Source organism: Aquarana catesbeiana, linkage group LG12 (genome assembly GCF_042186555.1).
Source record: "Aquarana catesbeiana isolate 2022-GZ linkage group LG12, ASM4218655v1, whole genome shotgun sequence".
Taxonomy (NCBI): domain Eukaryota; kingdom Metazoa; phylum Chordata; class Amphibia; order Anura; family Ranidae; genus Aquarana; species Aquarana catesbeiana.
The window spans coordinates 64,853,307-64,867,686 of NC_133335.1; the positions used below are offsets into that span (position 1 = coordinate 64,853,307).

Below are 14,380 nucleotides of genomic sequence, written 5' to 3' on the forward strand. Positions count from 1 at the left end.
GAAAGTGGTTCTAGGAGACATGATGCTGTGTCCATGGGCGGACAAAGTGGAAGCAAGGGTGGCAGCTCTGGTGGATATACAGGTGGCCCCAGTGGAGGTCATAGTGGAGAATATGACAGTGATTCTAGGAGACATGATGCTGTGTCCATGGGCGGGCAAAGTGGAAGCAAGGGTGGCAGCTCTGGTGGACATACAGGTGGCTCTAGTGGAGGTCATAGTGAAGAACATGACAGTGGTTCTAGGAGACATGATGTTGTGTCCATGGGCGGACAAAGTGGAAGCAAGGGTGGCAGCTCTGGTGGACATACAGGTGGCTCTAGTGGAGGTCATAGTGAAGAACATGACAGTGGTTCTAAGAGACATGATGCTGTGTCCATGGGTGGACAAAGTGGAAGCAAGGGTGGCAGCTCTGGTGGACATACAGGTGGTACTAATGGAGGTCATAGTGAAGAATATGACAGTGATTCTAGGAGACATGATGCTGTGTCCGTGGGCGGACAAAGTGGAAGCAAGGATGGCAGCTCTGGTGGATATACATGTGGTCCCAGTGGAGGTCATAGTGGAGAATATGACAGTGGTTCTAGGAGACATGATGCTGTGTCCATGGATGGACAAAGTGGAAGCAAGGGTGGCAGCTCTGGTGGACATACAGGTGGCTCTAGTGGAGGTCATAGTGAAGAACATGACAGTGGTTCTAAGAGACATGATGCTGTGTCCATGGGCAGACAAAGTGGAAGCAAGGGGGGCAGCTCTGGTGGACATACAGGTGGTACTAATGGAGGTCATAGTGAAGAATATGACAGTGATTCTAGGAGACATGATGCTGTGTCCATGGGTGGACAAAGTGGAAGCAAGTGTGGCAGCTCTGGTGGACATACAGGTGGCTCTAGTGGAGGTCATAGTGAAGAACATGACAGTGGTTCTAAGAGATATGATGCTGTGTCCATGGGCGGACAAAGCGGAAGCAAGGGTGGCAGCTCTGGTGGACATACAGGTGGTACTAATGGAGGTCATAGTGAAGAATATGACAGTGATTCTAGGAGACATGATGCTGTGTCCATGGGCGGACAAAGTGGAACCAAGGATGGCAGCTCTGGTGGATATACAGGTGGCCCCAGTGGAGGTCATAGTGGAGAATATGAAAGTGGTTCTAGGAGACATGATGCTGTGTCCATGGGCGGACAAAGTGGAAGCAAGGGTGGCAGCTCTGGTGGATATACAGGTGGCCCCAGTGGAGGTCATAGTGGAGAATATGACAGTGGTTCTAGGAGACATGATGCTGTGTCCATGGGCGGGCAAAGTGGAAGCAAGGGTGGCAGCTCTGGTGGACATACAGGTGGCTCTAGTGGAGGTCATAGTGAAGAACATGACAGTGGTTCTAAGGGACATGATGCTGTGTCTATGGGCGGACAAAGTGGAAGCAAGGGTGGCAGCTCTGGTGGACATACAGGTAGTTCTAGTGGAGATCATAGTGAAGAATATGACAGTGATTCTAGTAGACATGATGCTGTGTCCATGGGCAGACAAAGTGGAAGCAAGGATAGCAGCTCTGGAGAATATACAGGTGGCTCTAGTGGAGGTCATAGTGGAGAATATGACAGTGGTTTTAGGAAACATGATGCTCTGTCCATAGGCAGACAAAGTGAAAGCAAGGGTGGCAGTTCTGGTGGACATACAGGTGACTCTAGTGGAGGTCATAGTGAAGAACATGACAGCGGTTCTAGGAGACATGATGCTGTGTATATGGGCGGAAAAAGTGGACACAAGGGTGGCAGCTCTGGTGGATATATAGGTGGCTCTAGTGAAGGTCTAAGTGGAGGCCATGACAGTGGTTCCAGGGGATATACTGGTTCTTCTAGGAATGTGCAAGGAGGAAGCCATGGTGGCAGCTATGGTGGATATAAAAGTGGTTCTTCCAGTGGAGGGCAAAGTGGAGGCTATGAAAGTGGTTCTAGAAGACATGATGCTGTGTCCATGGGTGAACAAAGTGGAAGCAAAGGTGTAAGTTCTAGTGGATATACAGGTGGCTCCAGTAGAGGTCATAGTGGAGACTATGACAATAGTTCTAGGAGACATGTTGCTATGTCAAATGGAGGACAAAGTGGAAGCCAAGATGCCAGCTATGATGGAAATAGAGGTGGCTCTAATAGAGGGCAACATGGAGGCCATGACAGTGGTTCCAGGGGATTTGCTGGCGCTTCTAGGAATGTGCAAGGTGGAAGTCATGGTGACGGCTCTGGTGGATATACAAGTGGTTCTTCCAGTGGAGGGCAAAGTGGAGGCTATGGAGACAGCTCCAGAGGACATAGAGGCAGCTCTAGAAATGCTCAAAGTGGGGACCATGTTGGTAGCTCTGGAGGATCTACTGGTTTAGGGGGTGGTCATTTTGATGGGCAGAATGGAAGCCATAGTGGTAGTTTTAGCAGCAGGTCAACAGGGGGCTTTTCTAGCAGAAGTTTAGCTAACCATCAAGGCTCCGGTGGAGTCTGTGACGGAAATTCTGGGCAAAGAGGAGGCTTTAGCAATTGTTCCCTTGGAGAAGTTAGTCTTCATCAAGCTGGGGGAAAGGAAACCATGCAGAATCTTAACTCTCGCTTGGCTACCTATATGGACAGAGTGCATGCTCTAGAAGACTCTAATGCAGAACTTGAAGTCAAGATAAAAAACTGGTATGAAACCCATAAACTTCAAAAAGTCGATTACACTAAATATTACAAGACCATTGAAGAACTTAAAGATAAGGTAAGCCTTCCAGCCACTACTATAAGCTTATACCTATTGAATTTGTATAAAAGAAACATATTTCTATTGGTCAAACCCTATTATCATAAAACAGGAAGACAACTCTTCAGGGCTGCTAGATGTGTGTTGCTAAAGACAACTGTACATTAGTTGTAGAGATATGAATCATAGTGAAAAAAACATGAGACTTAAATGCACATTGTGAAATTTTAAATATAAAGTTATAAATATATCCTTACGCAGATCCACAATTGCTTTGCAGGACAGTTACGGGCACCTCCTAGGCCTAAACACAATAATGTAGTAAGAGTAATGATATACCAACAGCCAATACACACTAATGCTAAGGTGTTGCAAGGCACGTTTCCTGTGATTATCAAATCAGCTTTTTTTTATTATGAACTAAAGGAGTGACTTACACTATGTTAAAATTGCACAAATTTGCTACATTATTCATAGGCATTATATTACATACAGCTTTTTACAGTCTAGATTTATTATTTGAAATCCAAGGTGCTTAGACATGTTAAGCTCATCCTATTTTGTTTCCCCCTATATTCTTATAGATATTTTCTTCTATTTTGGATAATAATCATCTCACTGTGGAAAATGACAATTCTCAACTGGCTGCAGATGATTTCAAAGCAAAGTAAGTGAAAAAAAAGTACACAGTTATGCAATTTCCGTAACAGTAAATTTGATCTAAAAACAAATCTCTGCTATCAGTCAATAACTAAATGCTGTTCTAATGTACGTAAACCCTAAATCTAACAAAAAGTGATTTGTCTAACAAGACTGTGTATAGTGAGGCATAATGGCAAATGGACTGAAAAAAATTTCATATTCCTAACCACTTGACAAAATGTTTAAGGTGTATAGTTCCTCCTTAATGCAATTATAACAGTACTAAAACAAAATAAATAAATAACGCAAAGCTAGTTAAAGCCCGTTTTCTAGGTACACAGCACCACCTGCCGGCAACAAATGTGAACTGCAGCTCCCAGAATACAATAAATTTGGAAAATATTTACAAAATTGATCTCTGCACCAAATTGGATCTAAGCCGAATAATTTTAGGGTGAAATAGAGCAGGTTTCTGCTTCCTCTCTTTAGTTCATTCTTTATATAGTCTTATGGAGAATCACTTGAAGGCCTGTGACAAGGTTTGGGGAGAACTTCTAGCAAAGAACGCAAACTGTACAAAAAATTTGGTGAGGCTCAAACCCTGCCCTACTCTACCCAAAAGAAAAAAATGTATTATGAAATGTATTCACTGCAAATGTGTGTGTGTTTTGTTGAGTGAAGTTTTATTTATGTACTATACTAGTATTGTATATTTAATGGTAGGGCTAATATTGCTTTGGAGACTGTTGTCATGATCAGCAATCCTGGCTACTAAAAGAATATTGCAGACAAAAAAATATCTCATCATCCCTACGAATGATGGTTTGTGTTTTCAGGTATGAAAGTGAACGCAGCCTGTTTCAAAATGTGGATGCCGATGTCTCTGGTTTATGTAACGTTCTGGATGACTTGTCCTATGATAAGTCCAAACTTGAAGCTCAGTTTAAGAGCCTAAGGGAAGAACTTGCATACCGTAAGAAAACCCATGAAGAGGTAAGATATGCATTAGCCGTATACATATGCTGATAGACAGATTTGGGTAGTATAGGTCAAACCAGTAGCATTATTAGAATTCATATTGGCATAGGCACATTATTTTACATTTCCTTCCTCTAGTGCTAACCCACCAAAGCTTTATGTTAATATAGATCTGTGCATAAATATAATAGTTATTATTACTGCTTGTAGAGTACACATGGAAGATAACACAAGTCATGTATTTATACACTTAGGAATGTGTTTGTCACTGACATTAGTTATCAGTTGACTAACTTATCATTTCTAGGAGATGAAGGCCTTGCAAGGTGTCTCTAGTGACGTGACAGTCCAGATGGACGCTGCTCCTGGATTCAACATTCTTAAAATCTTGAATGATACCAGGTCTCAGTATGAAGAGTTGGCTGAAGCAAATCGCAAAAAAGCCGAGGAAGAATACCAGCAACAGGTGACTTAACTGATAATATGTTTTCCCTCAACACTAAAATGAAAACACATACTTTCTTTGGAGGAAAAAAAATCATATTGTTGTGGTAATGGTCTTCCCATTTGTTTAGCAGGAGGGGGTCTCCAGTTCAACCCCGATGAAATGCTTGTGCATCCTCAATTTCCTGATGTGTATTTTAACTGCAAAATTCTGTACCTTCTGTTTTAGATCAACGAGCTGAAGAGCGAGATATCTGATAGCAATGAACAGATTGAGTCACAAAAGAGTCAAGTTATGGAGCTGAGACGCACTGTACAGAATTTGGAGATAGAACTGCAGACACAGTGTGCCACGGTACATTATTAATCCCAATATTATATACATTTAGCACCCCCAACAGATTTTATACTTCTATATTTATACTGAAGATTCTATTTGGATTTTGGATTATACCATGGGTGTATTGGTAATGGCCTGAGATGTTTTTTCTCTTAAATAAAAAGTCATAAATGTTCCCTCAAATAAATAGAAAAACTCCTTGGAGAAGGCACTGGCAGAGACAGAAGGTCGATACTATGATGAGCTGACTGAAATTCAAGACAAGGTGATGATCCTTGAGGATCAGCTGTTTGATCTCCGACATGAACTGGAAACCCAGTCACGAGAGTACAAGCTTCTGCTGGACATCAGAAGCAAGCTGGAGAATGAGATAGACATTTACCACAAGCTTCTAGAAGATGAAGAAAGGTAGGTGTAATATATATATATATATATATATATATATATATATATATATATATATATATATATATATATATATATATATATATATATATATATATATATAATTTATTTATTTATTTATTTATTTTTTTGTAATTTTGCAAAGAAACATACAATTTACTTGTTGTGATTGCCTGGACACCCAAATTGTCATTCAAACAGCTGTACTTGCAAATATTTAAGGAATCAAGAAGTGATGATTAGTGTTTCCACCCTCCCCACATAGCAGTAGTCACTTTTCTGGTACAGAATTAGCTAAAGATGATTACGCCAATATCTTAAGATGGCTTTGTTTATGCTATATAGTATTATTGTTAAATATTTGAATTGATTATAAACAATGTGTACATCCCCATTTCAGCAATGCCAATTTCTTATTTTTTGTGCAGAAGTTCAGTGCACCGTAATGGTTATGGTAACAGTAATGATAATGGTCATGGCAATGGTAATTTTTCATCAAGACAAGGAGGAAGGTCAGCTTCATCTTCAGTCTCAGGTAAGTACAAAAAAATGTAGCATAATCATTTTTTTTTTAACTATACTAATGTATGGATGGAAATCATATCAAGGCCCTAAACCCCTATGTACTTGATGTCACCACACACCTATTGCACCCATAATATATTGATCTGCATATTATCAGCTTTGTTGGCTGGCATCTCCAACTTGAACCACTACTAATCACTTCAGCATGAGCCAAGGCAGCTAGTCATATTCATTTCACAGCGACAAAAGCAAACGGGTTTTGCTATCTAATGAAACAGACCATATGGGTCAGTAAACTTTTCCCTTTCCAACACCAAGAAAAACTTGGCACACAGCAGCAACATCTACTAAGCTCCATCTTTGGTGATTTATGTGTATATGCAGTTAAAGGGTCAGCCCAGCCAATGGATGGTTGCTGGCAGGTTGACTCTGTTTTAATATATCTCTGGAGACACTAATGGAAAGAATCCCATGATCTCACTTAGGCCAAAACGCAGTGACCATGACCCAAACTGGGATGTACAGAAGTGCTGGTTTTAAAAAGACTGTTAACAATATCTGACTGTTATTCTACCGCATACTTGCCTTGTCCTGTCTGTTGTAGGCCTCTGCACTGATAGCATGCATTCTTGCACCAAAAGCTTGTGTGTGGCAATCCTGGCACCAGAATACTCTAATCTGAAATATTGATATTGAATCAGCACTTTAAAATATTAGTCTTTGATTGGTTTCTCTGGGTTTCTGTATGCCACTATTCCTCGTTCTTCATATCAGACATTAATAAGCAATTAAAGAAGAACTGTAGGAAAAGCTTTTTTTTTTTCATTTTGGATAGAGTCAAGGATGGTTACAACCCTTGTCAAGTTTTTTTTTGCCATCTGTGTCCCATTTGGGAGATCTACCTTTACTTTCCATCCCTTCACCAAAACAGGAAGTTAGATGAAATGCCTGCAAATTAAGGGAATCCATTGGGGCCCCCAAGGTCAGCAGAACTAGATTCCTCATTCAAAGATTTCCCCTCTATTATTGTTCTGGAGACAACCCCAGATTGGGGATTTTCTTTAAATTTCACTTTTGATGATGACGGTAAACAGGACAAATGCAGACGGTGAATCTACGGTGAATCAGGGAAAAGGGGGGGTGGGGCAAAAGAAACACTAAAAACAGATGTCCTAATCCATCTCCGCTCTGTCCAAAACTTAAAAAAAAAAAAAAATTGCCTTTCATTCTACTCTAAGCTTTACAAAAAAGAAAAAGGAAGTTCCCCGTGGGGCTTTTTAGCAGCAATAGATCAAAAAGGAAATTCGTAAAAATATATTTTATTTTATTAGCAAAATACTCCGAACATGATTTTACAGAAGTTTAAAACATGAGCTCCGGTTCACATAATACGAGACACAATGGGTAAATTCACAAATCAAGCGGTAGATTATATCACAATGGATTAAAAAGGGCATACATATGACAATGCTGCCTACAATATAGATTATAATTATATTTGTGCTTTCCGATGTTGGAGAAAAATGTTTTCTCCATGTTGGAGAAAAATGTTTTCTCCAACATCGGAAAGTCTACCGCTTGATTTGTGAATTTACCCATTGTGTCTCGTATTATGTGAACCGGAGCTCATGTTTTAAACTTCTGTAAAATCATGTTCGGAGTATTTTGCTAATAAAATAAAATAAATTTTTACGAATTTCCTTTTTGATCTATAATTGCTGCTAAAAAGCCCCACGGGGAACTTCCTTTTTCTTTTTTGTAATACTTACTTTGGGGTGCGCAGCTGCATCAGACTCTGTTGAGGTGTCATTCTGTTGTTATGGGGCGTACACACGGTTGGACTTTTCGGCTACAAAAGTCCGACGGACGCTGACGGACCAAATCCGGCGGACAATCCGATCGTGTGTGGGCTTCCCCGGACTTTCAGCGGACTTTTCCAGTTGCAAATCTGACGGACTTTAGATTTGGAACTTGCTTCAAATCTTTACGTTGTAACTCCGCCGGACCCAGAAATCTGCTCGTCTGTATGCTAGTCCGATGGACAAAAACCCACGCTAGGGCAGCTATTGGCTACTGGCTATCAAATTCCTTATTTTAGTTCTGTGTACGTCATCACGTACGAATCCGTCGGACTTTGGTGTGATCATGTGTAGGCAAGTCCGTTTGTTAGAAAGTCCACCGCAAGTCCGCCAAAAGTCCGTCGAAAGTTTGTCGGACGGGCTGTCGGACTTTTGTAGCCGAAAAGCCCGACCGTGTGTACGCCCCATTAGATTTTCTGCAGATTTTTGTCTTCAGATTTACCAAAACCATGTAGTGTGAGGGCCTAAGCTTTACCATTTTCTCTTTCCTATTCTCAGATCACAGAAGAAGCAGTCCAGGGACCGCATTTGCTGAAGACAGAATGGACAGCAGAAATGTCTCAACCAATGTGAATGAGATCCATCAGAAGAAATAAACCAGAAAGATCTAGTTGCTATCTTACGTTTGGTACACAACAGTTTAAAATATCATCCTGTTAGCGATTAGATATCTTTCAGGTCACAGTGAACCACATACTGGTGGGTGAAATAGCTTCACTGTAAAAAAAAAAAGGGTAAAAAATAGGTTAAAGGAACCATCTGTTTGCCTATACCAACCAAAAATATCTATATTTTAATTTTTCAGTTAAATTAAAATGGAGATTCTTACTGCTGTACCTGATTGTTATATACCAAAACCAGCTGCCTTTAATTTTTCTGTTATTTGTATGGAAATTTCAATAAAAATTCTTTAATGATAAAAAAATAAAAAATAAAATGGAGATTCTGATTGGTCAACAAAAAAAATGTAATTTGTAAAAATGTGTAGAGCTGTTTTATTCCTCTATCTATTATCCCTAACAGTCTAATGTGTGCTCTAAAAAATTAATTTCCTACCACATTTGTCTTGAGGTGCTTTTCTATCTGTCACCATTGGCTCAGTGAAAGATGTAAATGTCCAATGAAATACTGTATTTTCTTCTTCTCATTTAATAAATGCTGCTATGTGCAATGATAATAAATCTGACTTTCATGTGTGTTTTTATGTAAGTGTGTGTGTGTATAGACAAGGTACCAATGTGGGTGTACAAATGAAGTACCTATGTATATTTGTGTGTATGTGTAGATGGAACACCTATGTGTGTATCTATGTTTGGGTGTGTCTCTTGATGGTATACCCTTCTACCATCCCAGAAAAAGTGAGGGCAGATTAACTGGACCACACTCTTGAAGATGTGGCCATTACATTGTGCTTTTTGCTTCTAATATACACTTACTGTATTTCCTAGTTACTGGTCAGGTGAACCAGAGACCCCATTCCCTAAAACCTTTGTTGATTAGTATAGGAACATTTTAGAGATATTGAAAAGAGTCTGCTGATACACTGTATTGTCAAAAGTATTGGACACCTGCCTTTATACGCACATGAACTTTACTGGCATCCCAGTCTTAGTCCGTAGAGTTCAATATTCAGTTGGCCCACCCTTTGCAGCTATAACAGCTTCAACTCTTCTGGGAAGGCTGTCCACAAAGTCTAGGAGTGTGTCTATGGGAATGTTTTGCATTCTTCCAGAAGCACATTTGTGAGATCAGGCACTGATGTTGGACGAGAAGACCTGGCTCGCAGTCTCCGCTCTAATTCATCCCAAAGGTGTTCTATCGGGTTGAGGTCAGGCTAGTCAAGTTCCTCCACCCCAAACTCGCTCATCGATGTCTTTATGGACCTTGCTTTTTGCACTGGTCCAAATCATTTGGTGGAGGGGGGATTATGGTGCGGAGTTGTTTTTCAGGGGTTGGGCTTGGCCCCTTAGTTCCAGTATAGGAAATGCCTAAGGCATCAGCATACCAAGACATTTTGCATAATTTCATGATCCCAACTTTGTAGGAACAATTTGAGGATGGCCCTTTCCTGTTCCAACGTGACTGTGCACCAGTGCACAAAGCAAGGTCCATAAAGACATCGATGAGCGAGTTTGGGTTGGAGGAACTTGACTGGCCTGCACAGAGTCCCGACCACAACCTGATAGAACACCTTTGGGATATATTCAGAGCGGACACTGCGAGCCAGGCCTTCTCATCTAACATCAGTGCCTGACCTCACAAATGTGCTTCTGGAAGAATGGTCAAACATTCCCATAGACACACTCCTAAACCTTGTGGACAGCCTTCCCAGAAGAGTTGAAGCTGTTATAGCTGCAAAAGGTTGGCCAACTCAATATTGAACCCTATGAACGAAGACTGGGGTGCCATTAAAGTTCATGTGTATGTAAAGGCAGGCGTCTGAAAACTGTCTGAATCGAAGTTTTGTAAAGTGTCAGAATTATAGTTTTATCTCTTTTACCATTTTAAATGCATGCTAAGAATCTGCTGGCCTTTGGCCTTGCTTGCTGCAGCTTTGTATTGCATGCTATTGCTAAGTCTGTCTTCTACGAGGACCCTCAGATCCTTTTCCATCCTTGATTTCCCCAGAGGTTCTCCCCCTAACATGTAACTTCAATGCATATTTTTTAGCTCCCAGGTATATTACTTTACATTTTCCTACATTGAACCTCATCTGCAATTTAGCTGTCCGTGCCTCTATTTTAACTAGGTCTTCTTGTAAAGTTGTTATATCTTGTTGTTAAATTATTGGCCTGCTTAGCTATGTATCATCAACAAACACTGAGATTGAACTATTTTATGTTTTATATATACTTTCAAGTCCATTTTCAAGGAGACATTCAGTCCATACTTTTTTTTTCTTAGTGACCTCACTGGGGAGATTTCTCAACACCTCCTGTCTTGTTGATTCAACGAGTCATGAATAGAGATGCTCTAAGCTATCCCCAGGCTATTAAAAGCAAGCTGCTGAGATGTTGGGTCCCTCTTTCGTCCCCAGTGATGACCCGCCCTGAAATGAACACAACATTCAGGGCACACCAATAAAAATGCAAAGGAACAGGGCAAGCCCTGCAAAGAGATCTGCCTAAAGAATTGCAGCAACAGGGTTAACTTGATATTATTTACAGGAACAAACAATCATTAAGACAGGATAGGAGTGAAATTACCATGCTGACAACAAAGTAATAAAACACAGTAGAGAAATAAAACCAGGGAGAATACAAGGAGACGTGTAAGCAGATGCTTGTGGGGTGTCAGTAAATGTATTTCTAGTGTTGTATTCATTGTACTCTGTAGTTATGCAAACAGTTCAGGCTGCCCAGTATGAGAAGTGGTTAACTGTGTCTAGACTCTTTTCCCTGGCTTTCTGAGTTCTGCCCTCTGCTGCAAGCCACATAAATACTAGGGGAGGGCTCAGAGCTCTTTTCCCAATGGGATTAACAGAGGAAGAACTGCTGCAACATGTAGGCCTCCCTTATGGGTCAACCTGCTGCGATTCATCCTAGACTAGGAACCTACCATAATGGACTTTTGCTGAATAGACTTTGTTTCTCTGGAAGGTATAAACCTGGGCAGCTTACATTAGGTAGTTAAGCCTGGACTCTGTTTCAAATGTGCTGTGCTGTTGAACTGTGTTGCTGAATCATCAGAAAAGTTGTTAACTGTTTCATGCCTGGTCTGAAGTTACATAAAAGGAGTGCATAATGGTACTTGGCTTATCATAAGAACAGGGCCTGTAAAGCACTCATACGGGTTACAGGAGGAAAGCCACTACAAAAGATTAAATCGGCAGGAGCATTAAAGCAGGAGAGTTGTTGCCACAGGTAACCATAAACTGGTGGGAATGTACAGAAGCCAGAAAGCATGGTACCTGGCGAAGATGACAGGTCCTCTGGTAGCAAGGGGGTTGGTGTTCAGGCTCCTTCCCTAGTGGTTGGTTCCCCCAAAAGTAACTGGGACCAATCCTGTGATACGGAGACCCCATATACCTAGCTGCATAGTACAACACGTACGACAAGCCAAGAAAAAATGAAGTTCAATAGCTAGTGTGGCTCTTCTGCTTGATTCCGTGCATGTGTGGAATTTTGTGCATCAGAATTGTGTACACACGATCGGAATTTCTGACAACGGATTTTGTTGTTGGAAAATTTGAGAGCCAGCTCTCAAATTTTTGTTGTCGGAATTTCCGACAACAAATGTCCGATGGAGCCTGCGCACGGTCGGAATTTCCGCCAACAAGCTCACATCGAACATTTGTTGTTGGAAATTCTGACCGTGTGTATGCGGCATAAGCATGGGTTGCTGGTAGCTATATAATGTCCACCATTTGCTACTGACTGCAGGCACCTCTCTGATCAATTTCTGAACGTATCTCCACAAAGGCCACCAGCCCAACATAAATTTTTAGTATTGGCAAATGCCTCCTTACCCCTAAGCCAACGTTTTCCTGATAAACATTACCACAACAGAGCATAATTGTGTTTATATTTTTTATTTTTTTTCCCATTTTTAACATTTTTAAACTTCCTCCCTGTTCCAGATTGATTTATCGCAATATAAAAACCATTAGATTTATGCTACATACCCCTTCCTTCTTCAGTCTCAATAAGCCTTCGTCTCTCTTTGGGTGGAATTACCCTTGGAAATAAAAGAGATAGGAGGACAGAGAAAGTCACCTATTTTTGGGAACTGATTGAACACCAGGATATACAGTGCATCCGGAAAGTATTCACAGAGCTTCACTTTTTTCCACATTTTGTTATGGTACAGCCTTATTTCAAAATGGATTAAATTAATTATTTTCCTTAAAATACCCCATAATGACAAAAAAAATCACACGTGCATAAGTATTCACAGCCTTTGTTCAACTTTGTTGAAGCATCTTTTGCACCAATTACAGCCTCAAGTCTATTTGAGTATGATGCTACAAGCTTGGCACACCTATTTTTGGGCAGTTTCTCCCATTCTTCTTTGCACGACCTCTCAAGCTCCGTTAAGTTGGATGGGGAGCATCGTTGCACAGCCATTTTCAGATCTCCTCAGAGATGTTCAATTGGGTTCAAGTCTGGGCTCTGGATGGGCAACTCAAAGATATTCACAGAGTTGCCCCGTAGCCACTCCTTTGTTATCTTGGCTGTGTACTTAGGGTTGTTGTCCTGTTGGAAGATGAACCTTTGCCCCAGTCTGAGGTCCAGAGTGCTCTGGAGCAGGTTTTCATCAAGGATATCTCTGTACATTGCTGCATTCATCTTTCCCTCGATCCTGACTAGTCTCTCAGTTCCTGCCGCTGAAATACATCCCCACAGCATGATGTTGCCACCACCATGCTTCACTGCGGGGATGGTATTGGCCAGGTTATGAGCGGTGCCTGGTTTCCTCTAGACATGATGCTTGCCATCCAGGCCAAAGAGTTCAATCTTTGTTTCATCAGACCAGAGAATTTTGTTTCTCATGCTCTGAGAGTCCTTCAAGTGCCTTTTGTCAATCTCCAGACAGGCTATCATGTGCCTTTTACTGAGGAGTGGCTTCCGTCTGGCCACTCTACCATACAGGCCTGATTGGTGGAGTGCTGCAGAGATGGTTGTTCTTCTGGAATGTTCTCCGCTCTTCACAGAGAAATGCTGGAGCTCTGTCAGAGTGATTGGGTTCTTGGTCACTTCCCTGACTAAGGCCCTTCTCCCCAGATCGCTCAGTTTGGCCGGGCGGCCTGCTCTAGGAAGAGTCCTGGTGGTTCCAAACTTCTTGCATTTACAGATGATGGAGGCCACTGTGCTCATTGGGACCTTCAATGCTGCAGAAATGTTCCCCAGATCTGTGCTTCGATACAATCCTGTCTCAGTGCATCTACAGACAATTCCTTGGACTTCATGGCTTGGTTTGTGCTCTGACATGCACTGTTAACTGTGGGACCTTATATAGACAGGTGTGTGCCTTTCCAAATCATTTCCAATCAACTGAATTTACCACAAGTGGACTCTAATCAAGTTGTAGAAACATCTCAAGGATGATCAGTGGAAACAGGATGCACCTGAGCTCAATTTTGAGTGTCATGGCAAAGGCTGTAAATACTTATGTACATGTGACTTTTTGTTTTTTTTTATTTTTAATAAATTTGCAAAGATATCAAACAAATTTCTTTCATGTTGTCATTATGGGGTATTGATTGTCGAATTTTAGGGAAAATAATACATTTAATTAATTTTGGAATGAGGCTGTAACATAACAAAATTTGGAAAAAGTGAAGTGCTGTGAATACTTTCCGGATGCACTATATGAAGGAAAGATGCTTTTTGTCACTTAGAATGGATTACTTTACCAATAGAAGAGGAACCAATAGGAAAGGCTGTTTGTTCATCCTAAATGTTTGCCATATTTTCTTTATTATCTGATGGTAAGTCAAAAAAAAGGGAGAGATGCTCGGCAT

The 14,380-nt window shown here is 41.0% G+C and overlaps 1 protein-coding gene across 1 annotated transcript; it reads left to right on the top strand.

Annotated features, from left to right (window-relative positions):
• The first annotated feature begins 2,574 nt into the window (after positions 1–2,574).
• LOC141114338 (keratin, type I cytoskeletal 10-like) lies at positions 2,575–9,176 on the top strand. The gene is made up of 8 exons (XM_073607956.1): positions 2,575–2,742; positions 3,309–3,391; positions 4,203–4,359; positions 4,652–4,810; positions 5,018–5,143; positions 5,319–5,536; positions 5,962–6,068; positions 8,416–9,176. The coding sequence occupies exons 1-8, from the start codon at positions 2,575–2,577 to the stop codon at positions 8,511–8,513; spliced, it is 1,116 nt and encodes a 371-aa protein (XP_073464057.1). The 3' UTR covers positions 8,514–9,176.
• The last annotated feature ends 5,204 nt before the right edge of the window (positions 9,177–14,380 follow it).